Below are 27,436 nucleotides of genomic sequence, written 5' to 3' on the forward strand. Positions count from 1 at the left end.
AGACCTATACTAACTATTAAACTAGGCATTGCACTGGGACAGATCTAACGACTAAGTTAATAGATCTAGAAGTAACATTTGTTCTAAAAGTTAGGCCTAATAAATCTAATAAACACATATCCATAGCCAACCTTCATACAGTGGAACATCTGTAGAAAGTTTCTCAAGACATATGGTGCAAGACTGAACTTGCCATTTTTTGAAAAGCTTGTTACATTAGAAACACAAGTGTTGATCAAGAGTGTATAATCACATTAGAATGATCATGACTGATGATGGAGAAAGCATTTTCAAAGGCAACAAGGAAACTAAAATATTGTTTTTATAAAGTTTCTTCTCAGTGTTATGGAAGAAGTAAAAAACACTGTTGCTGTTGTAATTAGTTATAATAGAAGTCTGAGCGAGTATATTCTAAAATGTAACTGAATAATTTATGTAATAAAAGTAAAATGAGAGTTTGGAGAAAACCAGTTTTTAAAATTTTAGAACACATGAAGATACATTTTTTAATCAAGGTCACTATTTTTATCTGTCTCTTAATCATTTCTAATACAGTATTTAAAGTCTTAAAGGTTTTTGACAAAATAAAATTACCTTTCAGCTATTGCACACCACTCTTTAAAACTTGAAAATATTCATAATTATCTAAAGCAAATTTCACATGGCAGAATCAACAATAACAAATAAGCTAGTCCCTGCATATTACAAAGTCAAATAACTGAAATTAATTTGATTTTTAATGAAAGTAAAACCAATTGTTGAACTTGTTGGATCACAACTGTATTTTTTTTACATTTGAATTTGAGAGAAAGAGAATTTAAATTAAATATTTACCACTAAAAGCACCAAGAGAATACTAATTGCACTTATGGTTGTCAAAGAATATTGCTGTAAGGAGGAACTCAGGCTGTAAAGAACTCTACAGGTATGAACTTTATAGTCACAAAAGTGGTATATAACTAAAGGTATGAACTCCATTTTATGAAATATGCAAACAATCACAGACAAGTCCTAAACAATATGAGGGTTTTGGGCAAGAAGGTATTAAGTTGTACATTCTCTTTAATCTCCATGACCCTACAGTAGGCAAGCATAGAATATGAGCTACTAAAATATGGCCTATCCAAAATGATAGGGAAAGTACTACCATTCCAACCACATAGTTTACCCTAACCTCACATTTCAAAGCTAACTGAAACAAATAAGTTTTGTGAAATCAAGTTTGACCAACAAAGAGGCAGAGAAATTTATACCAACAATCACCACACTAAACTTTACTGAAATATACGTGTTAGGAAAAAAGGCATTTAGGTTTAGATTGTATAGTCATCACACAGCAAACATCTCTTTCAAAATCCAAGAGCCGTATACAATATATTTTGATAAATCATCTTATTTGTGCAGTATTTAGAATACATAATGGAAATTGAACTGATTTTAAATCATACAAAAATATAAGTAGAAAGTGAATATATAAAATACACATATTTACATTTTTAGGATTTTGGCTGGTCTAATTAAGGGTGTTAAATAAATTGTCAAAGGTTGCTAATAACTGGCATTTTTGTGATGATCGAATGCAGGTGACTTATTTGCTTAACAGAAGTAAATGAAAACAAATAAAAGACAACTGTATGATTGTAGCTAGTAGTTTATAATTTCATTACTGAAACAGAGCCTTTTTAAACAGACTTTATAAGAAATACAGTATTATGTTTGTGGTATAACCATGGAATACATAAGCAATACATACATATGGAATACATACTCTTTACTGCATAGGTATATCAAACTTTCTCTGTGATGGCTTATCACCTGTCAACCAGGTCTTCACTACAGATGTATAACCAGACACAACTATGCAGACTTGTTACTTGCTTGCTTCAACACATGTTTATAGGTGTATTTTATAAAAGGTAAAGACTGAAAGCTTGGATGGAAATACACTTACATGCATGTTGAACGTACATTCGTTGAAACTCACAAACATGATGTCTCTTAACATTGTCAGTGGTGTTCTAGGTATACAAGTAATCATAAACAGTTTGTGAGTTGCTGATATCCTACGTTCTTTTGAGATCACTGTATACTATTTCTGTGAGCCAAAATTCAGTAGATAATAAAATATTGTGCAAGTATTTCACAGTGAAGTTCCACCTAAGAGTACAGGAAGAGCAAGGGTCACAACTTTTTTTTTCACCAATTGATCTCGTATGTGATTAAGCTGTAGGTAACACACCCATTTAAACTGTTACCTCTTACTCCCAGCTATAGTGACTAGGGGATGGGTGTAGCTGCTTTATCAACACAGTCACAATGCTACACAGTTAGGTAGCTTGTTACTTCCTCTTCCCATGACTCATTATGAATAACGGGGGAAAATATGATGCTGCTCTCTTCCATGGGATCAAAGTACTATTCAGTGCTATTTTAATCATCAGCTATATTTATCAACTTACTTACTTTATACTTTCTTATGACGTTTGTGCTGTAGAGACTATCAGTAACACAGTTTGAGCTTATGGATTTGTTCAATGTGTTTTTGTGCTGCACACTAATTTTTTTTTAGTTTGACAAATTGAATCACTGCAAAGCAAGATAAAGTCTAGTTCAGCCAGATCCATGGGGATTTTACATTCTTCTGAAGTATACTAGAGTCATACTTAGTGACTCCAACAAACTTTCACTATCTTATTGTATGCTCTCTTATGTCTCTTAACCACTTCCCCATCTATTGACATCTGAATTTGCACGTGTTCATTAATACGAGTCACTACACAGTTCTGTAACCTTGTGGACATTCTAGCAATTCTGTTACTGGTATGCATGACATATGTGTACTGGGAGCTTAACATTACATCTAAACATTGAGATGTTTGTAGAATAGCCAGTAGATCACTGCTTGTGGCACAGCATGTCACCATTACATATTACAAGTTATCGTCCAAGTCATTTTGACCTGAGCTCAGAAACTTAGAAAGAATATGTTTAGTAATTTGGACAAGATGCTTAGACAAGCAGTCAGACTGAGAATGATAAAATGTTGTATGAATTTTGTCTACACCCAGTGCCTTGCACAGTTTCATAAGTTTCATTAGTTCCAGGTTTACAGTTGTGATATCGTGAGATGTTATATTGTGACTTTATTTTAGGCCTGCATAAAGCGGTAACTAATTCTTTATGTTATTGTCATTAAGTGGGTAATGAGTCACAAAACAAGTAATCAAAACATTTCAGAGGTGGGGGCGCCAAAAGTGTCTTTGCCCCCGGGTGCTGAGAACCCTTGCTACGCCACTGACTATAGTATGAAAATTATTCACGTACTTTAACAAAAAGTCTCAAAATTATAGGGGACATGAATATTACAGTTTCAATATTGTCATGATTTTTTCATCCGTATTTATGGATCAATTCAATAAATCTTTTATTTCTATTGGAATTACATAACAAATATCTATCAATAAATATCTATGTTTCATGCAACTCCTAAGCAGTTCAAGGAATACAATTTCCACACATTCTTCGAATATACTATATTAAAACATTGACAACACAAGAATTCGTGGCAATATACGCCTATAACACGGTATACACAATACTGCCTCAAAGAAATGTTGCTAAGCAACGTTGTAAAGGAAAAAATACAGTAGACGCTTATTAAAATCACTGTAAACCTAAACACTGTATAATATAATGCCAAAAATCCAAGTATTTCGTGAACTGTATTGAATTACCTGGTTGCGGGTGAGAATTACGGACACAATAGGACTTGCAATCAATCGTGACTTTCCGTAACACGTTTTAATGGTATGTTAGCAAACTGATTTGAAGAAAAACAAAAAAAAACGTTTAATTATTCTAACGTTTAACAGGGATACAAGGTATTACTCATTCTGACAAGAAAAAAGTGAGTTGTGTAAAAAAGCAACGAAGTTCGTTTCTTTTTCAAGTTTTTATTTTTATTCATACCAATTTTTTAGGACCATCACACAAAACTTCAGCTAACATCTACAGTGGAATATTGACGTTTTCAAGCACTTACATGCTCCATGAAATATGCATGAACAGCATTCTCTTTTCTTATCACACAACATAAAAAATACGTTATTTCAGCTTAAGCGCTCAACATGATACGTGTTTGTCCTGGTTAGATGCAACTGGCTCGGTAAATAAGGGTACTGCTAGATAAGCCTTCTTGACAAGGACTTACAGCAGACAACGGCAATTTAAGCTTGTTTTGTTGTAAGTTTCTGGTTGAAATCCTGTACATGTCTTTTTTGGTAATTGTGTGCTTTAATAATAATAGTTTCATCACAAAATTATTTATATGTATTATGTCTCATGTCATATATTATTCTGTATTTTAATCATAGTTGTGAAATATAAATATATATATATGCTTTTCGGGTGTCATCGGAATTCTGTTTAGTCACCTTTTCAAACAATACCATAGTGTTAAACACAAAACCATTCCACATTCTGCCAAACAACGAAAACATTTTATAAGAACATTACAACGCACCTATCTTTTGGCTAAAAAGAATAATTAGAATACTAAGCAAGCACACTTCGTTTCAAAAGCTCTCCCCTTGTAACTTACTCGTAAGCTTGAGCAGTAATAACGGTAAAATTCTGGGCTTGATCGCCTCGGGAGGCACAGCACAGATAGACCATTTTACAGTTTTGTGGTTAACAGTAAACGAACAAATAGTTAATACAAAAATTATCGTTACGTGCTTGAAATTTTAATTACTGTTAAACAGTTGCTAAGAGGTAAGTTTCATGTAATGACCATTAGTTTTCTGATATTTTTTCGTTCATTTCTTATGTTAACATATTAGAACATGCTATCTATCTTGCCAGTTCTGTAAATGGTTTTGCGAATGTGAGAAGTTAAATCAACACCCACTGGTTGAAACTCCAACAAAAAATAAATTTTGGTTTAGTATCTTAATTCCCTAACCACCAAGGAAAGGTAAGTACTGTGTAACTCTTAACTCTTTTGAGGTTGTTCAATATAAAGGCAATTCAGTATAATATCACGAATACATATAAAGCAATCCAGTATAATATCACAAACACATATGAGGCAATCCAGTATAACATCACGAACACATATAAGGCAATTCAGTATAATATCACGAATACATATAAAGCAATCCTGTATAATATCACGAACACATTTAAAGTAATGCAGTATAATATCACGAATACATATAAAGCAATCCTGTATAATATCACGAACACATTTAAAGTAATGCAGTATAATATCACGAACACATACAAAGCAATCTAGCATAATGTTACAAATTTCCTTAATATACTAACAGGTAGCAGGACGAAATAAAAATTTATTAATTTACGAACCTCTGTGTACTCTCAGCTTATCGAGGTCTGATGGTTAGGGCGTTTGACTCGCAATCTGCGGTTCGCGGGTTCGAATCCCATTAATTAGCATGCTCGCCCTTTCAGACGTAGGAGAGTTATAATGTGACATTCAATCCCTTTATCCAACTAGAGCAGCTCAAAAGTTGGCGGTGGGTAACGTTGACTACTTTTCACCATTACGGCTTCATCGGGGCAAACAAAACACTTGTTAAGTGATTTAGGCTTATACAGAATATTTTAAAATAATACGAGTCTGCACAGTAAGATGGACTTCGCCCGAGAATATATAAACAAATTGAAAGTACATACAAACAAACAATGTTATACTATCTAAAGCAAACATATGTTGTTTCACTAATTAAGTATAAGCAGTAAATATTAAAAGTTCCAGGGTGATTTTTTGTTTAGTTGTAGCTTATTTTCTGAAATTGGTAGAACTTTTTATATTTTCTATCTAAATAGCTGTGACAATGAGTAAGAATGTTTACTGCTATGGGACAATCAGTACCAGTTATACTGTGTTTGTCAACAGAATGTTCAGCCACAGCACTGGCTTTACTGTCTATTGTATGTGGAGCTCGAAGATGTTCGTTAATTCCATCACTATAGTTCTGCCTGTTTCAATGATGGATACAGAACCACAAAGTTTACACAACAAATTTTAAGCTCGTATAATGAATTCTCGTACGTCGACCAACGATATCGTAGTGCTGCGTACTTACAACTCATACACAGTGTCAAACTGATTCGAACGACAACACGGATAGGCTTCCTTCGACGCTACAAACGACAAGGTGTGATTTCTCTTGGACTTAGACAATATTGTAAGTTACCTTGTTTTTTGACCAATTTATATAGATGTATTTCTAAACATGAGAAATATCCACAAAGACTTTTATCAGACTTGATTGATAATAACCTTAGAAAAAGAACTACCATCAACATGTAATCGATAGCAACGAACTGATAATAACTTAATGCTATCAGAACAAATTTCGTCAGTGGGTTGATGAGACTAAGCATGCCATTTCCAGGTTGGAAAGTACACTAAGCACCGATACATTGGACAAGAATTTTAAGAATCTTGTTAGTGTGGAAGCAGATATAAACCCCAGCGATCATCATGATAATACAAATGACAAGTTCACAGTCCTAACAAATCAGCACCTTCCTAAAGTTACTAATACTCTCTTAGCAATGGGCCCAGGTTTTGTAGTTCATCCTATACTTAATGACAAAATACGTTTATATATTGTGTCATCATTACAACAGACGATTTATCGAATCCAATTTAACGAAAAACGTTATCGCGAAGCTGTATGCGATAATTCATCTGGTGATACGCCGAATAATGCAGAAACAATCCTGATACATCAGCCATCCGAAGACAAGTCTACAAGATCTACTGAGTGGATCTATGAAGACGGTGAAACTCGAGTGATAACCAAACCACAGAAGAAGGAAAGATCCACATTTTTGCATAATCCCAACATTTTAAAATTCCCATTTGATCGGCCATCTTCGTTTCCTCCAAAAGTAGATGAGGACATTGAACATATAAAAGACATAAAAGTAAAGTAAAAGGTATTATGGGATATAGATCAGGAGGTAATTTGAATTTTTCGGAAAAGTCTGCCTTGAGTAGTCTAAATGGTAATAATAACCTAATTATAAAAGTTTCTGATAAAGGTAAGGTTTTTGTGGTTATGGATAAAGATGGATACGTAAATAAGATAAATGTCCATCTCAACAACTACAAAATACTACAGCAAGATCCTACTATTAACATTGAGAAAAAATATAAAGATTTAATTAAACAGACCAGTAAAAACTCAATACTTCATAAGTGTATAACAATTAACCTTATTCAAAACAACAGCACTGTAACTCTATGGTCTTCCCAAAGACCACAAAGAAGGTATCCCTTTGAGACCTATTCTGTAAGCGTATGACTCGTCAACGGAAAAACTCTCGTGGCTTGTAGATAGGCTACTTCACAACTGTTTGAATTATATTCCTACACACGTAATAAACACTCAAGATGTTCTTAAAACTACCCATTTTTCTAGTAACGTCATCAACCCCGATAGTATATTATTCAGTCTGGATGTTGAGGCGTTGTACCCCTCCATCTTTATTGATTAAGGGGTGGATTTGGTCATGGAATTTGTAGAGAATCACCAATACGATGTAGATTTAGCGAGATACATGATTCAAAACATCAAAGACATGTTAAATGTGGCGCTGAGAAACAGTTATTTTCGGTTTAATGAGAGCTACTATCAACACGTATCCGGTGTTGCTATGGATAATCGGGTATCCGTAATACTTTCAGTTACTTACATGTATATTTTAAAAAAGCAAGCTTTACAACACTGGTATAAGAAATCGCATAAGAAGCCAGACGTATGGGTCAGGTATATAGACAACATATTTGGAATTACTCTTTAAGCATTTTACTTCTGTGAGCCCCCCCAGTGGCACAGCGATATGTCTGCGGACTTAGAACGCTAGAAACCGGGTTTCGATACCCGTGGTGGACAGAGCACAGATAGCCCATTGTGTAGCTTTGTGCTTAACTTCAAACAAACAAACAAATACTTCTGTGATTTCCTCAATAGCTTCCATCCTACTGTAAAATTCACTATTATGCAGTCCAAAGAATCAAACATATTGTCGTTTCTTGATGTCCAGGTTTTCCTAAAAGATGGCAAACTTGTAACGGAACTGTATCATAAGTTTTGTGAGGAACCAGTGTTTTTACATTACCACTCACATCACTCACTACATGTTAAACGTGCGACTATTATTGAACAACTAAACCGTATTAATAAGACTTGTAAATTAAAAGTTATACAAGAACTTGTACATAAATTAAACATTAATGGATATCCTAAAACATTTATTGGTAAGACTTTACAAAGCTATGAAAACAGAGCCCACAGTAACAATACAGTAACATTACCACATGAAAAAAAAAAAACAGTTTCACCCGAAATTCATTATACCATATATTAGTCCTAAGATATCAGCTTGTATTAGAAAATCTGGTCTTAATATAAGAATTACAGATAAACCAGTTAGAATCTTGAAAAATATTTTAGTAAGATCAACCTCAAACCCAAAAACATGCAATAAACCCACGGACAAATGTGCAGGTTGTAAATCAGGTTTAAGAGGAAATTGTAACAACAAGAATGTAGTATACAGTTTCTTGTGTAAACTTTGTGGTTCTATATCCATCATTGAAACAGACAGATCTATAGGGATGAAATTAACGAACATCTTCGAGCTCCACATACAATAGACAGTAAAGCCAGTGCTGTGGCTGAACATTCTGTTGACAAACAAGTATAACTAGTACTGATTGTCCCATAGCAGTAAACATTCTTACTCATTGTCACAGCTATTTAGATAGAAAATATAAAAAGTTCTACCAATTTCAGAAAATAAGCTACAACTAAACAAAAAATCACCCTGGAACTTTTAATATTTACTGCTTATATTTAATCAATGTAACAACATATGCCTGCCTTAGATAGTATAATACTGTCTGTTTGTATGTACTTTCAATTTGTTTACATATTCTCGGGCGAAGATCATCTTACTGTGCAGACTCGTATTATTTTAAAATATTCTGCATCAGCCTAAATCACTTAACAAGTGTCTTCTTTGCTCCGATGAAACCGTAATACCGAAACGTTGGCTTAAATAAAACCAATTATATTTTCTGGAGTAATAGGTTTTGTTTTATTTCTTCTTTAGACAAGGCCATTTGTTATACATTTTTATGTGAGGGTCAAAGATTTTCTTTTTTGTCGAAATTAACATCAACGATCAATTACTCTAGCAAAGCTTAATAATTTTACGGTTTATATAAATATCTTCTGAATTTTTCAGAACAATGCACTTTTGCAGCATAAAGATTATTTGCGAAAAGTTAATAAAATCTACACCACTATGGGCTAGAAAATTATTACAAATGGGTTTATTACCACTTGAATGATTTTAGAAAATGTTATAATTTTGCAAATATATAAAACACACATTACCAATACTATTAAGTCCTTTAACAAGCCCAGCAGGAATCACTAAAACACAATTTACATACACTAGGAAACAAAACGACAGTAACCGCTTATGACTCGCTGAACTATTTTAAAGTTTTCACTGAAATAGCTGGTGATTAATCGATATTTCCAAAAATGCATCCACATTCATCAAACAAGTGAAAAATGAGAACTATTTAAATTACAAAAGTCTTATATATTTGCGAGTAAAAGTTCTTGAAAATATAGCAGAAAGCTTAACAAAGTTTAGTAAACATATTATACATCTAAAAATTTACTAGGGGATATATAAAGTAATAAATAACTAGTAACCAAGTACCATCACATTTCCATATTCTCAAAGAAAAACACAAATTGTATTCATTTTTTACCACCGTGTTTTTACACACCTCAGTATGAAAGAACATACCTTTGAAAGTGAAATGTCTTAGGTATATGAATTTTTTTTTAAGTGATCAGATAAAATAAATAACAAAACAAAATTTATCAATAGGTAATGTGCCCTTCAAAAGCGTTGATCACTGCTTGGCACCATCTCCACGTGGTAGGCAGTCCCATTCCCCTACAAGGATATTTCCGAGCTTGTCAAAACAGTATGCTAAAGGGAGTACCAGATATACTCGAGTGTGAATGACATTACCATCCATAAGGAAGAGGTTGCCATCAATGGCGCCGATGTGCAGCCTCGTGTAAATGCCTAGGATGTCAATAACGTACTACAAAGATGTCAAAAAACCGACTAGGGGCACCTGGAGGTCAATATTTTTATTAAAGGTAATGTCCTTTCAGACCAAGATGGACTCACCGTTCTAAGTGTCATGGTCAGCTATGTTAACATTCTGATGTTGCTGCTAAGATCGTCTCTAAACGATATTACGATGGACTTTGAAGTCAAGACTAAACATGGAATTATCTATGAAGAGCACTGGCGTCCAATCTTGGATGGTCTAAGTCAGGTGGCCTTGAGCTCAATCTCATGATTTTGAATTGATAAACTAGAGAGAAGTCAGCTATTCAACAAAATACCCACTGCTAACTCTTAGACTTCTTTCATCGAATAGTGGGATTTGACCGTCACTCTTATAACACACTCACGGCTCCAAGTTCTAGAGTGTATTTTTGTGGAAACGGGACTTGCTAACTACTTGACCATGCCTGACCCATTTTATTTACATAGAGTTAAAATTAATATTGATTACGCATGTTTTCTGAAGCAGCTTAGATTAAATGAGCCGAAAGTTAACGAACGCCTACAATGGCATTTCGATTTTCTATTTTGATGTAAATGTTTGAAACTTCTTGATAAATCGCACTAACGAGTACGCTAGCAAGTGTTGCTAACATTACTATGTGGCGTTTGTGTACGACGCTTTTTTCCCATGTATTGTAACTCGTTTTCAAGAAACCTTTCGGTTGGCTTTCAAATGTTGTCCATGTTTCAAGAACCATGAAAACCAAAAGAAAATTTTGCGTATGAGTAATTGCGCTTACAAAACTAATGCTTTTATTATAATATTAATAGAAATGTTACCATATAAACGAGTAGAGAAATAATTCTGTTATCACTTCATCATAATTTATAGAAAGTAATTTAAATTTGTTTGTCTGTTGCTTTTTTTCTACGCGCAAAGCTAAACGATGGGCTATATGTGCTGTGCCCACTGTGAGTATTAAACCTCGATTTTAAGCGTTATAAGCTCTCAGGTTTACCACTGAACCACCAACATGCTAGTAACTTAATTGGTAACTGTGAACGCTTATCGTTGTTTACCATGAGTGTAAATAATGTTTTGTTGTTGTTGTTGTTTGTAATGCAGACGACGACTGAATTGTTGTTTGTAATGTAAATGTGCTTGGTACGTAAGTGTGAAAAACCATTATTGTTTGTAATGTTTATGATTTGGGTTATAGTGCAAATGTGATCGAGATCTAAGTTTCTTTGTTTGTTGTTAAGCACAAAGTTACACAGTGGGCTATCTGTACTGCACTCACCACGAGTATCGAAACCCGATTTTTAACGTAAAAGAAATTGAAAATTAGTTTTGTTTTTTATGTGAATCATACTTACCGCTGAGCCACTGTGGGGCTTGAGATCTAAGAGCGGAATATCATTATCATGTGTTTTTTCTTAAAATTGAAATCAGTTTTGTGTTTTTCAAACTAGAATTTGTAATTTTTGGTTTAAACACCGAAATCTGGCGAAGCATTACGAACCGATAGGCCTAACATTTGTGATAAAATTTATAGTTTACGTTCTTTTCATTACAAATTTTAGGCCTACCAGTTTGTAACGCTTCGCCAGCTTTCAGCGCTTAAACTGCAGATTTTAACGTACTATTCTACATATATAAATAGAGTTTTAGGGAAACTTTTATGTGCTTTTCACATGACCGGTTGTACCTCTAAAGTTTCCTACAGTTTGAATACTTTTCCTGGGTTAAGAGAGGGCGCCATGTACTGTTATCCCGTCACTTTCCTTACTGGGACAGGATTGAAGTAAAAAAAAAAACTTTTGTCTCTTATTATCCAATCTAACAGGGGAATTCTGGTATTAAATGAATAGCCTCTTGGGCAGAGATCTGTGAGACGCAAGAGATAGATGTAACATTCTGTTTCACACGCCTCTGATACCCGAAATAGACAAATTAAGAGGAAATAGGGGAAAACATATGCAGTGTAAGTGATTTTTATCACAAATATTAGGCCTACTGAGCTCTTATTAACACAGAAGCGGTTTAAGGACCTCCACGTGTCTACTTTATTATATTTTTTATTTTAATACCAATTAAAATATACTCTGAAATTTGTTGAATGAATGTTTGTTATTTATTTACTGCCCCCCAGTGGCACAACGATATGTCTGCGGACTTACAACGCTAGAAACCGGGTTTCGATACCCGTGGTGGGCAGAACACAAATAGCCCATTGTATAGCTTTGTGCTTTATTCTAAACAAACAAACAATTTATTTACTGCCTAACCTATACTTGAACTACTGACCAGCGGGAAGATAGCCAGTTAACAGCACCCTGTCACACACCATCCACGATAATGGACCGACTTTCAATCTTGTAACACACGGATTCGAACCCAGCTCACTAGCTCAAAATCCATAGCTCTATGACAAGACCAAGCTACACCCTGTAGAATAAGAAACTGAAAATTATCGGTTTTCTTTTAAAGTCATATAGGCTTATAACCTTGAGAGTTTACTGGAAAAATGTTGCGTGACTATTATTGTAGTTTACAAGCAGAGTCCAACAAATGAGTTTGACGAACATCAATAACTTGTATGTTCAGTGAACCTGAAAAAAAAAAACCCGGTGTGTATGGTGAGCCTAAGTAACCTGTATGTATAATGAATCTAAACAAGTAATAAAAACATTTTGTAAATGTAAAATGATGTAGGTATGGCAGTGCCAAAAAGAATGTGAACAAGAATATAAGGATGATACAGCTATACATAAATCATCCGTACATGATTTTCAATATTAATATTTAACATTACACTGTAAAATGCATAATTTACTTTAATATTACTGCAGTTGGAAGTTATATATTCCTGACTGTTGGTATGCAGTTTGTTTATCATAATATCATGGTCATGTCAGGGTAGCTTTCAGTCAGGGGAAAAAACGTCACAAAAAGTAATTAAATACATTTTGTAAATGTAAAATGATGTAGGGATGGCAGTGCCAAAAAGAATTCAAACAAGAACATAATAATGATACAGCTATATATAGATCATACCTACATGGTGAAAGTTGGTGTATTCTATGAATATGTGTAATAAAATTTAATAATGTGTATATTTATTTATTTTACTCCTTCACTACATACATAATATAGGGGTTGGCTCCCTAAAGACAGCGATTGTATAATGTACATATCATTGAGTATATATATATCTTACAGTCATCTAATGTTAATCTATTATTAGCTGGTAATAACTGTTTCACCTTTTTAAAAGAACACCAGATTTTTGTAAACAAGCTAACTTCAAGGGGTAGTGATAACACAGTTTGCATTAGAATTATGATTTTTTATTACTACTAATTATTACGACTAAGCGATGACACAGTGCACTTCCCAGAAACACATAGAATGACTTGGGTTTAAACTGACGTTAGTGATAAAGTAGTTGTAGAATTAGTTATCTCGACTAAAGAAATATGAACATGATGTCTATAGAGTACCTTGGCCATCCATACATTAGCGTCTACCGACTCTATGATAACCGGTATGTGTGATGAATCTAACTAACTGGTGTGTGTGTGTGTGTGTGTGTGTGGTGAATCTAAGTAGCGGTGTATGTATGGTGAATCTAAATAACCGTTGTGTATTGGGAATCTAGATAAGCAGTGTGTGTAGAGAGTCTAAATAACGGTGTGTGTGTGTGTGTGCGTGGTAAATTTAAATAACGCTGGGTGGGTGTGGTGGATCTAAATAACCAGTGTGAGTGTGGTGAATCCAAATAACGGTGTGTGTGAATGGTGAATCTAACTAACTAGTGTGTGTGGTGAATCTAAATAACTGATGTGTGTGGTGAATCTAAATAACCAGTGTGTGTTGTGAATCTAAATAACCGGTGTGTGTGGTGAATCTAAATAATCGGTGTGCGTGGAGAATTTATATAACTGGTGTGTGTGTATGTGTGGTGAATCTAAATAACGGTGGTGGGGGGGGGGTTAAAAACGGTGTGTGTGTGTTTGGTGAATCTAAATAACTGGTGTGTGTGTGTGTGTGTGTAGTGAATCTAAATAATCGGTATGTGTGGTGAATTTATATAATGGTGCATGTGTGGTGATTCTAATAACTGTATGTGTGTGTGTGTGGTAAATCTAAATAACCGGTGTATGTGTGGTGAATCTAATAACAGTGTGTGTGTGGTGAATCTAATAACGATGTGTGTACACACACATCGTTATTAGATTCACCACACACACCGGTTATTTAGATTTACCACACACACACACCGTTATTAGATTCACCACGGTGAATCTAATAACGAGTGTGTGTGTGGTGAATCTAATAACGATGTGTGTGTGTGGTGAATCTAATAACGATGTGTGTGTGTGGTGAATCTAATAACGATGTGTGTGTGGTGAATCTAAATAATCGGTGTGTGTGTGGTGAATCTAAATAATATTCAGAATATGACGAATTGATATTATAAATCCAAGAGCAATTTATACGTGGAACTAACTTGGCTAATTGATGGCTTCAGTTGTGTATGAGTAAGTTACTTTTATTACGGAGACTATGTTTATCATTCGGCCTTGATAAGATCTTAAGATAATTTGATTGGACGACTATGTCACACTCATCTTGGTCGTGTTCTAGTACATCTGATCTAATTAAATTAGCATGTTCTTCCACAAGAATAACTATTTCTTCTAGTGGACTCCGGTATAACCATGCTGAAAATAAGCAAAAGTAGATTTATAAACTACATTTGATGACTTTAATGCATGAATACTGTCCTTAAATATAACGTACAACATTTAGTTTAGATTTAACCAGTGTGTGTGATGAATATTAATAACAGATGTGTGTGATAAATCTAAATAATCGGTATGAATGGTGGACCTTGGACCTAAATAGTTGGTATTTGTGATAAATCTAAATAGTATGTTTAATCAAATTAACCGTTTTTCTATTTTCTTTAATGTAATTTAAACTGTGGTTTGGTAAATCTCAATAGGATGTGTGTTTATTTATAGAACCTATATGTTCGGCAGAATGCATTACGGTTCCTTATGAAAACGTATTTATGATGCTATATTGTAACCGAATAAGCCTATTTTTTCTATTACTTTTCGAATGGTAATATAAATGTAAGTAGGTATACGTTTATAAGTAGGTATCAGTGAAAGAGTATACAGATTTCAAAAGCAGCGCCTTTATTAATATGCTGCAGCCATTTTGTCAAATTCTTAAACAGCTGATGTAAAGAGTATAGGCAACGTTTTCAGAGCACCCTTCCCAGTGGCACAGTAGTATATCTGCGGAATTTCGACACCCGGTGTGGGCAGAACACAGATAATCCTTTGTGTAGCTTTTTGCTTAACTTCAAACAAACGCTTTCGGAATAATAATATTCCTCCTGATACACGCATGCGTCATAGAACGTGAAAAACATACATTATTGTAATCGTTATAATTGTTAATTAATCTAATTAAAAGCTAGAGTGTAAAAAATATAGTATGGAAATATATGTATGCATATAAAGAAGAAAATGAAAAATCAGCTGAATTAAAAGAATATTAACAGCCGGATATATATGAAATTTAGATAACAGTTAATTGAAAATGTATATGAAAATCGAATCTAAGTGTTTTGAGCTTTCGAGATATTGCTTGTCAAAATAAAACAAGTCTTGAAATACATAAATGAATTAAACCTGACATTTTCTAATTCTGAATATACGTTAAAGTCCTCAAAGTAAACTGAAGTATTTTTTTATAAAAATATGCTTCATAGATACCACACATTCTATGTGCATATAATATTTTGATAAGTGACTGTATTTTTACTTACAGCTGTATTGTACGTTGTGTTTTATATTGGTACTTTTTAAGGCGTTTGAGCTTAGGTGATGAAAGGATTCTTTTCCTATCCAGAAAGTTTTGATGTTTTTTGTTTTTTTCACCTGAATACGTTGATCTCTTTTTTTTTCACAATCTCTGTCACTTTTGTCTGTGTACAGACAACTGCACTAATGCTGATGATCAAGTAAAGTTTTTTATATTTTTTCTCAGCCTTCTTCAACCACTACCAGCAACTGTGTAAGAAAAAATGAAACAAAAGACGCTTCTACGAAGACAAAGTGGATAACACTCAGCCTTAATTGATGCAATACTCGCTCGCTCTCAGCAACTCGAAATTATACAGTGTATCATTTTGTTAGCAAAGGAAACACCACTTGGAATCCATTCCATTGCAGACCTAATGGATTTCTAAACAAGCCAAACTGAAGCCACATTAACTCAAAGATGCTTTTATGATACTTAAAGCGTTTGTTTTAAAGTTACTTTAGCTCTTTACAGATTATTGAAACGTTAAATTCAAATAAAACTTTTAATCGATACTGCGTAATCACTTTCATAAACAGTACAAAAATCTCAATTATGATTTTTTTTTACTTCTACGGTCAGAGGAAGAAATCAAATATTTATTGTAAACAAAGCTAAATCTCCAAACGTAGTTCTATAGACTTTCGGTATAAATTAGTATAATATATTTCAACTACAAAATTGGTGGGTAGCTTCAACCATTTTGACTTTATCCTAAATCTTCTCACAACGTTAACTGTGAATTTTAATACAGAGATATCTGTTTATTTAATGAGGACCCGGCATGGCCAGGTGGTTAGGGCGCTCGACTCGCAATCTGCTCGCCCTTCCAGCCGTGACGGTCAATCCCACTATTCGTTGGTAAAATAGTAGCCCAAGAGTTGGCGGTGGGTGGTGATGACTAGCTCTAGTCTTACACTGCTAAATTAGGGACGGCTAGCGCAGATAGCCATCGTGTAGCTTTGCGCGAAATTCAAAACAAACAAACTTATTTAATGAAATCTAAACAATTTTATTTAGACGGAATATAAACGATATGTATACAAGATCACCATCATCTTTATTTTCACAAAACATATTTCAAAATACTGAAATTTATTGGATGGTCCCATGATGTTATTTAATGTACTTTTTTAACTGAAGTTAAAGCTAGCACTCTTATAATGATAATTAAGGCGTTATTCTTATTCTTCCTTGTCCAATGCTTCTTGCGAATCCAGACATATGCTTAAATTAGAAAGCAATTCTTTTCCTCATCAGGAATTGCTGAGATTACAGAGAAATCTAATTTATCATCAGGACTTGAAAAGACTGTCGGAACTATTGATGTTATAAAGTAATTTATTTTCACATCAACATTGGAACAACACTCAGACCTACATAATCCAGAGTATTTGTTTTCTTCATAAGCATTTGTAGCAAAACTCAGAACTGTTAAAAGTATATAGCATTTTCTTTTCTCCTTAAGACTTACCAAATCTGAGAAATACTTAACATAGATTATTTATTTCCTCATCAAGACTTAGAGCAACTCTCAGGATCTTTTAAACTCCAGTGTATATTATTTTTCACCAGTACACGCAGCAAATCTCAGAACTACTTATACCACAGAGTATTTGTTTTCTTCATCAGGAGTTGTAGCAGCTCTCGGGTTTGGTTAAACTACGTCTTATTTCCTTTACTCTTCAACACATGTAGCAAACTTCAGTTTTGTTTGAAGTAAAGAGTATATCCCTTTCTCAACAGGACTTGCAACAACCCTCGGAACAGGAGTGTATTGTCTTCTCGGAGAAGCCGCTAGGGAACACACTGGACCGTCTGTGGTGTTATCTTACTTGATAGCAGCTGTAGCGTCTTGTCTGGTCGGTGAGTAAACCTTATTAATCTATAATTACTGTATTTCTTTTATTCGAATTAGTATGTTGTGAAAAAAGTTGAATTTTTTGCTGAAATTTGTTACAATTTTTTGAATAAATGTCATTACAAGTATGAGTAGAAACTTTAGAGGTACGGGTGTTTTATCATATAAATAATAATGAACTAAAATCTTAAATTGACTTTCAATATACGTAAGCATTAAGTCGCAGTCACGAATACTGTATACACTGGGAAATTGAGATTCTGTATATTTGGCAATAATAGTGTTATACGTGTTACACTTTGTCAGAACATTTTAGATATTTTTAAATGCTCTTGTGACCATATATGGCAACGAGGTGAAATCCGAGAGTAAGCAAAAGATTAAAAAACGATCTAAGAAGAAAGATAAAAGGTAAACAAAATAGTAAACAACTGATACTAATGAAGGGCATCTGGCCGAAATTTGACCAAATGTTTGTTTTTCGTACATCGTTTGTTAACCATATCTAATAACGCTTGGAGACGGCTTGATTGGGTAATGAAGAAAAACTTTAATATAAGTTTAACATAACAGCAAATGTACAGCGTTTCGACAAGGTTTTGTCATCATTAGATACCGTCTCCAAGCATTATTAGTCTCAAAGTGGGGTCCTCGTCATCGAATTTGATATCCAACTAGTTTTTTTTTCTGATCATCAGTTTCTGTATTGATCGATCAATCTACTGCTCTCATTCGATAGCCTATATAGATACCTTGACCAGAAGTAACTACAAGATTTAATTAAAAGACCGTTTTTCGATATAGTTTTGTACCATGGTCAATTTCCGCCATCCCTCAACAAAACAATTATTCAACCATGAATAATACAATTCTAATTCATCGTTAAACTAATCTTCATCCATCAGTAATTTAACCCTCGTCTATCAAAAAACAAACCCCACCTATCAATAATCTACTCTCATTCATCGTTAAACCAAACTTCATCCATCAGTAATTTAACCCGTATCTGTGAACAAACAAACCCTCACCCATCAATAATTTAACCCTCATGTATCGTCAAACTTCATTCACCAATAAATCAGTCCTTGTCTGTCATCCGTCATTAAGTTAACTCTAATACACCAATAAACTAACCATCCCATCAACAATTAATTCTCATTCATCAATAAGCTAACTTTCATCCAGCAATAAACTACACATCATTCATAAATTAACCAATCATGATCTATTTATGCAAGTTCAACTTTGACATTATATTTTTTATAAACTTGTACGTTGTTACAAAACATCTAAGGTTTATTTTTTGTTGATAAGCATAAAGCTACATAATGGGATATCTAATCTCTGCCCACCGCAAGCCTAAACAGTTCAAGAGCGAGCACTAAATGTTTTTTTTTTTACAAAATCAACAGATTTCAGATTTAAACCCAGTATTAGTACTTAACATTGCTTTATGCATAAAAGATTCAGTAACGATTTCCATATTAACATAACTACCAATTTTATTGGTTTTCTATTATAACATAACCCATTAGGTAAAACCTTAACTTTAAAGTTTTAACTGAGTCAGAGTATAATAAAAACTACCTTTGCCCAATATACAAGGCTATACTTTCCCAGATCCAGTATTTATTCTGAACAAACGTAAGTCCGAGATATTTATTCTCAAAAGACGCTGAGTCTACGTTTGTCATATAGTAAGCAGTTTTTAAGTTACTTTAAAAACGTTTACTCGCGATTTTCACTTAAATCAGTTCTTCAAATTTAAGACTACCAATGTATAACCTGTTTGTTTAAATACATACCGAAAGTATAAATTCTTTTAGTGTTAGCGATCTAAATATGAACAATGGCCATTAAAATGCATTTTTTACGTAAATGAATAAATATAAAGACAATAAAAAACAGAGCGAAAAATTTGAAATATTTTTGTAATAAATGGTTGAAATAATGCGTTTTTCTCTACCCCTGGCAACACAGTTTTATTACTGTATTGTGTTATGTTGGAATATTTTTCTAATATCCTTATCCTCCCGAGTTTTCTGTCCTGGTGTTATGCTGGAATTATGTTGTTCTAGTGTTATAGTGGGATATTTTGCTGTATCTTTAAGCTACTGAGTTTCATTGTCCTAATGTTATATAGGAATATTTTGCTATATCCTTATGCTACCCTCTTAGAGTTTATGTTGAGACATTATACTAAATACGTGAAAATTGTTTTCCTGCTTGCATCGTGTTAGGGACGTTAATTCCAGTTGTAAGACGTAATCATGATTTTAAACGCGTATATTATTGCACAATATTTTTAGCCGTTTTGAACAAGCCTATATGAAATTTGACAAGGCACTACGTTTCCGATCATAGAAAAATATAGCTTAAAGTGTTACTCTCAATTTCTGGTTATTTTCTGCAGGTTTGTAATAGTGAAATTGCAATACAAACAGGTGATATGATAGTTCAGAAAGTCAAATGAAGTTGAAAATAAAGCGATATTTCGTTATTTGGCATTTTCAACTTGAATAGCACCTTATGCAACATATAATAGACTAAACGGTCATGTTAGAGACCCCAACTTTCAGACATAGTCATCTTTAGTTTATAAATGCTGACCAGAGGGATGACAAATAGCCAGCAACACCCGCCTCCTACATGGCTATGTTTAACCGAATAGCTAGATTGACTGTCACAGCTATAATTTTTCCAGCAGCTGAAAGTGCAGATTATGTTTAATGGCGTATCACGGCTCGAACCTTGGACCTTTTGACCCATATCCAGCACGCTAACCACTAGATAACATTAAGCGTAAAGCATTGTTTCAATAATAAATTGAAAACGTTTTAACGATGTCTACTTAACCGCGAAAAATAAGGAGCAGACTATACAACGGATTAGGAGAATGTGGGCCAGGTGTGATTTAATAACACAGGTCTGAGAATTTAAACTTCATAAAAGTTGTTTTGGTTTTAATAACGGATCTTCCATAATTCAGCTTCGCAAGTTTCGAAAATAACATTTTTTTCCTATCACGTAAGGATTTTTTACAAATCGGGAAGAAAATAAAAACTCTTACTTATATCAAATTATTATTTCGTTTACCACAATGAACGTATTTTATTATATATATATATATATATATTTGTTAACCAAAATATAAACAAACTGAAGAAAAGGGAAGATCATTGATGTCAAACGAATATGTATCCTCATTCATCCTGATTTTTGTTGTGAAATCTATGTCTTTTAGTCACAAAACTGCGTGTTGTGGTCTTTCTTTTATGTTTTGCGTTATGACGCTTTGTGAACAATCTGTACGTGATGGAGAAAAATGGATATCATTTTCGGATTCAGCGTACATGAATTACTGTAGAACATGTAAACATTTCAAGATAATAAAACCATCGCAGGCCTGTTTAATTAGCCTGCCCTAACTGCGAACCCGAGGATTCATGACTTACAACCTGTTCCCGCAAAAACGCGTTCCGCACTTTGGAGCCATGTGTGCGTTATAAGGGTGACAGTTAAATCTCGCTATTGATTCGATAAGAAAAGAGTAACTGGTGGGTGCTGTTGACTATCTGCCTTCCCTCAAATATACCATTTCAAAATTAGGAACGGCTAGCGTAGAAAGCCTTTGTGTGCATTTGCATGAATATCCGTAATAAACAATGAATAAGATATGATAGTATTTTAAAAATGCCTTGAAATTTGCTCTCTGTATATAATTATGTATAGGTTTTATCTTCTATCCATTGGCCATTTTTCTCTCTGGTTAGTTATTCCTCTATATATTTCCTTATACGTTTATCTCTTTTTTTTTCCACCTGTATATTTACCTATTAATTCATCTTTAGGAAAACCGTTCTACTTATCTTTAAATTTTTACCTTGGAAACAAGATATAACCAGAAAAGTAATCGATGTTATTAACTTCAGACGTAACACTTGCCGATATTCATTCCTACATTCCAGCTTATAATAAGACAAAGACAGAAAGTAAATAATAATATTTTGTATGAAGTAGTAGAGATACATGAAAGACATTGTATAACACTCTCATTCTACCTGTTGTGATAAAAACACTAAAACTATGAAATAAACGGTATTTGATGATCGGGATAATACAAGCACACCCTATATATTCCATCTCTAAGAAAGAAAAATAGTAGGAGGGAGAGAGAGAGATGTTCAGTTTGAAAGTTAATATATGGTCCCTTAGTTTGGAAATGACAGGGAATATTCCAAGATTTATGATACATAAAAGATCGGAATTATCTGCTCGGACAGAGCTTCTTAATTGAGCATCAAAACAAAATTTATATGCTTCTAACTTTGTTTGCATATTGTGAGCGAGCTCGAAAGGTTGTTGTAAGCTCTCTTATTTGACATTTAATTAAAGATTGAATCAGACAAGAGAAAGGGAATAAAACTACAAGCTGTATTTCAACAAACACGAACTCATCTTTGTAGCTGCCGAAGTTTCAATATATTTGCCAAGACTAAAACTGCCTAAAATGATAATTATAAGAATTGCGTGTATTTCAACGATGTTTCGGTACAAAAGTAAAAGCTCTGTAGCTGAAATTAATTATTTTATTCCATTTGTTGTTATTTCTGTTTTCACAACTGATCACTTTAGTTTCCAAAATGCCCTTTAATTTTATGTGATGAGTTTTAATGGGTCAAAGGTGAACTTTAAGATACCTTCCATTCTTCTAAAGGTCAAAACTAAAGTGTTTTATTGTCTTGTTATGAGATATAGTTCCGTATGGTATCTATACTTCTCGTAATTGGAAATATTAATCACTGATATTTCAAATAAAATAAATTTCATGTTATGAGTTTTAACCTTAGAGTTGCAGCATTTGCAAAGTAATTATATATATATGTATATGTATATATAAAACCAACAATATTTTTCTATATAGTTCAAGCAGTATCCTCTTGTTAACCTTAGCTGGGTAGTCGCGGTCGTGTATTCAATCAACAAAAGCATCCTATATATTTCAAGCAGTATCTTTTCATTAGCATAAGCAAGGTTATCACGATTATATATATAACCAAGCAAACCGCATTGAGTAGCTCAATCAGTATCCTCTCGTCACCATTAGCAAGATAATCATGATAGTACACATAGCCAGCAAGTACTTATTTTATGGCTTAAACGATATCCACTCATCATCTTAGCCAAATAAAGATTCTATACGCAGCCTACAATTTTCAGCCTGGTGTCCATGAACTAGTTCTTTTAATATGAAGTGGGGTGTTTTAAAACATCTAAAAAATTGAGCTGGCTTGCCTGAAACAACATTCAATAATACAGAGACACAAAGCTTGCTTTTTTATATTGGTAGCTTTTATATTAGATATACGGAATGGTCTGAGAGCTAGTTGTTCGTGTTTTTGATGGAATGAGTGAATGATCATGTAAGTTGTTTAATCAAATACAAATGAGTAGAGCTCAGTAATGCTAAACACTATAGTCTTCTTCAGCCGTAACACTGTTTAACAGAACTCAGTACCAAATATATTTGTAGACTACATTTCATACCGAAATGATATTTGGTTACCCGATATAGATGAAAGCTGAAACGAACCTCTTGCACAAACGGCCACATTTCCAGCAAATTTACGAAAATCAGAAACGAGATGGTCGAATGATACAAAAAAAATGTCAAGTACATTTAAAAAAGTGTAGAAAGTTAAATCAATAATAAGGTTCGGGACTAATAATTCCACAAAATATTTTAACCATTTGATGTCACAACTAAAAGAGTTAAGGTATTAAAATAACTTGTATTCCAGCTCAAAGATGCGGTTGTAAAAATTTCATCCTTTTGCGGGTAAAAAGATGTATGTGAGTTTTAAGCCTATAAATTAGTTGATATGGTAACTCATTATTCGTGTTCAAAATATTTGGTATCAGCTAACTACAAAATACTATTAAAGATTTTTAATTCTTGGCATTTTATATGTAATTGCCATCCTAAGTCAGGCAGGCTAATGTTTTTCACTTGAGAAACATGCTATGGGCTAAGGTTGGGTGCTTTTTCTTTCTCCCTTACGTGCGTATGTGATGTACATGCAGGAAGCTATAGTAAACATAGGTTATTTCGAACCTAGACACGCGTCACATGGTCGTTTCCCAGAATATTCAAAAAGCAGTTTTTTCAAAAAATCGATACTAATCATCCGATGATCTTCCATTTCACCAGCTGTGCTCTGCTAGCTGCACACACATGCACCCTAGTGAATGCGATGCGTGGGAATTACGAATTACTTCTTTTGTGTTTATAAAGTTTTTCTAGAGATTTTAAGTGCAGAAAAATGTAAATGTTGAAATGATCTTCTCACAGAAGATTTACATGCGGATGTTTCACATCTGTTTCTTTCTCTAAGACATCAATTTCCATGAAGTAACAAATTTCAACACAAGGTTCTTTTATTCTGAAGAAAAGCTTATTTTCAGGTTTGATTCCAAAATTGAAAAAATATTGCAGATGTAGAATAGTGGCAGTTCCTTGAGCTTGAGACTGTCTTGTAATTATATTGTAAAAAACTAAAAGTCTTAATTATAGTCTCGAAACTAGACTTCCATAAGCTGTAACTGGCAGATTTAATCATCGTAAAGTTTTTTATTTATCCATAACTCAATATAAACCATGCTACTTTAATAAAATACGCTCATAATGACTGGTTTAATGTGGAAGACTTGAATAAAGTTGCATTAATTTTGTTTGCAGATATACCCACATTATTTATAAACTTTTATTAGAGTCAGAAAAAGAAAGAAAAAAAAACATAAAATATTCCGTATAAATGCTCTTAAGCTACTTTATAGTTCATAAAATCCATTGTTAAATTTTTACTCATCTTTATCATTATTTTGTGCTACTTACAGTCCGTTTTCTTCACACAACTATATTAGTTTCCTGTAGCTTGCATTTTCACCAGAAGTGTATTATTTCAGGAAAAAAGAAAAAACAATTTCTTAATACAGAATGCGAAAATTATACAAAACAGAAGTCGTACGATAATTGTCAGTTTTCATGCTATTGATCAATTGCTTGCAAAGAGTATAAATAGGTAGTTTCCCAACTTAATGTAGTAAGCCTGTAAGCCTTTGTTGATTAATATCATTATTATTTCATATAATATTAAAAGCTTTATAAAAAAATTATAATTAAATATGAACTTACCTAGTGTGTTTTGTTTTACCTTTTTTATTCATTAGGTTTGTGTTATTCAGAGTTGGCCACGCGATTTCCACGTGGGGGCTCTGCTTACGTCTACAGCTACGCCACTTTTGGGGAATTTTTTGGCTTTCTTATTGGATGGAGTATGATATTAGAGTATACAATTGGCGCTGCCCTTGCGGCGAAAACATGGAGTCAGTACTTTGATGTTGTCAGTAACGGAAGTCTTTTCAATTTCTTCAATCAGCCGCTAGGCGCTCTTGGCATTCCAGGTCTTGACAGATATCCAGATGTACCAGCAGTTCTGGTAATCATGACTGTAACGGTTGGCGTCATGGGAAAAGTGAAGGTGCGTATTGAAAGAACATAAATGAGTTATGTATACTGGTAACATATGGCATTTATGTGTTTATTCAAGGTTCGTTAGTGGTATGCTCAATAACCACTTGTGGCTATGCACTTTTTATTTCTGTTTTTGTGTGCTAGGGGAAAACTCGTGTTTCGCACATGAATCAATTTTGGATTGTAGTATTTTATGTTTGAATGCACAAAGTTGATAAAATGTAAACGCAGTGCTGTATATATAAAATAGTTAAAACATATAAAGAACCTGCCTAGAGTACTCACGTATGACGTTAGGTACGTATAGTTCTGAATTAATCTGGTGGCCGTGTGGGGCGTCTCAGTGACTGCGAGGTTAAACTTATTTCACAATACGTGATACCCACCAAACAGTTTAAAAGACACTTTGAGCTGAATGGTCTGATAAAAAAATAACAAACCGATCGGCTTATCTAGTAAGAGACATCATTTCTAGGGTCGCTTCGGGACAAGTATTAAAACTCAACAGTATGAAAGTATCAGTATTTTAATTGTCTACAAACACATACAATACCTTAAGACATATACACTGCTGTCTGAAATGGAGTTTGGGGGATGGCAGATCTATTTCCCACATGCACTTCCCTTTGCAATGTATAGTACTATCTAAACCAATCCTTCCTTTACGCGTAAGGTGACGTCGTCCGCACTACCGTATTTAAACCAATTTTTAGCGAATGTTGCACATATCTAAACCTCCGCACTACCGTATTTCTAATATCATTTATGCATAGTTTAGTGAAGTTTAAAAAGCTTCCCAAGCACGAACACAGTTTACTCTTTTAATTATACAGATTTTTTTTTAAATTTTTGTATACCATTACTGGGTTCAGTATGTAAAATCTCCTATTGATTTATAAGAGCTAAAAATATTTAAAACCTTCTTGATTTACTGTTGCTTACCTGTGTTACAAGTAGATAATCAAAATGATTAAATTCATCCCTTCAAATGTTTCACACACAACATGAGATCTAAACTTTAAAATTCTCTGATTCTAGGAACATAAAATGTTCGTTAATATATTTCCGAGTGTGGATGAAGCTGACCAGCCAACATCTATTGTCGTACCGTAAAACGACATTATTATAGTTCGGAAGTTACATTCAGTCAACCGGTTAACAACGTAATGTATTACTGCGCAGAGAGAGAGTATATCATCAGATGAACATTGAGTGTGTTGCTGTTGTTGACAAATAATCAATTAACATTTAATGTGTTATATGACCTGGATCATCAGAACACAAGAGAATTTTGTACATGATATTTTACGTTTAGTAGTGTTAAGATCTGACACAGAATTTCCGGTGAAATTGTTAATAATAGTTATAATTCAAAACGGTATAAGTCGTAATTCTCATCCATAACTAATACGTTCTCAAAAAATTATGGCTAATATATGGAAACGAACTGCTAAGTAGGCCTAGTACATAAAGTTATGACCCATTTCCTTTGAAACTTTAGTATAAAACAAATTGTTATACGTACAATCTTCTAACTCCTTGTAAATCTACTTTTGAAAGGTAATGTGGTGTATATTAGTCTCCTTGTTTTGGTATGTCTATATGATAACGTTAAGGCGTACTAAAAAGCTTACTATTTTATCGCAACAAGAGATATTAGTAATGACATTACATGTCATAACCTTTTAATTTTAATATAAATAAATTCTGTGTACTGTGTACATATTTGATGTAACGAAGGTCTAGGAAGTTGGGGAAGGGCGGTAACATATTTGATGTAACGAAGGTCTAGGAAGTTGGGGAAGGGCGGTAACATATTTGGTGTAACGAAGATCTAGAAAGTTGGAGAAGGGCGGTAACATATTTGGTGTAACGAAGATCTAGAAAGTTGGGGAAGGGCGGTAACATATTTGATGTAACGAAGATCTAGGAAGTTGGGGAAGGGCGGTAACATAGTTGGTATAACGAAGATCTAGGAAGTTGGGGAAGGGCGGTAACATAGTTGGTA

At 33.7% G+C, this 27,436-nt stretch overlaps 1 protein-coding gene across 1 annotated transcript in view; it reads left to right on the forward strand.

Annotated features, from left to right (window-relative positions):
- LOC106464507 (high affinity cationic amino acid transporter 1-like) overlaps nucleotides 1-27,436 on the forward strand; it is a 60,480-nt gene that overhangs the window by 21,966 nt on the left and 11,078 nt on the right. Inside the window, exons 3-4 of the mRNA XM_022392246.1 lie at nucleotides 17,780-17,899; nucleotides 25,125-25,435. Of these exons, the coding sequence (XP_022247954.1) occupies nucleotides 17,780-17,899; nucleotides 25,125-25,435 (431 nt within the window). The remainder of the gene's footprint in view (nucleotides 1-17,779; nucleotides 17,900-25,124; nucleotides 25,436-27,436) is intronic.

Source organism: Limulus polyphemus, unplaced genomic scaffold (genome assembly GCF_000517525.1).
Source record: "Limulus polyphemus unplaced genomic scaffold, Limulus_polyphemus-2.1.2 Scaffold1671, whole genome shotgun sequence".
Classification (NCBI taxonomy): Eukaryota; Metazoa; Arthropoda; class Merostomata; order Xiphosura; family Limulidae; genus Limulus; species Limulus polyphemus.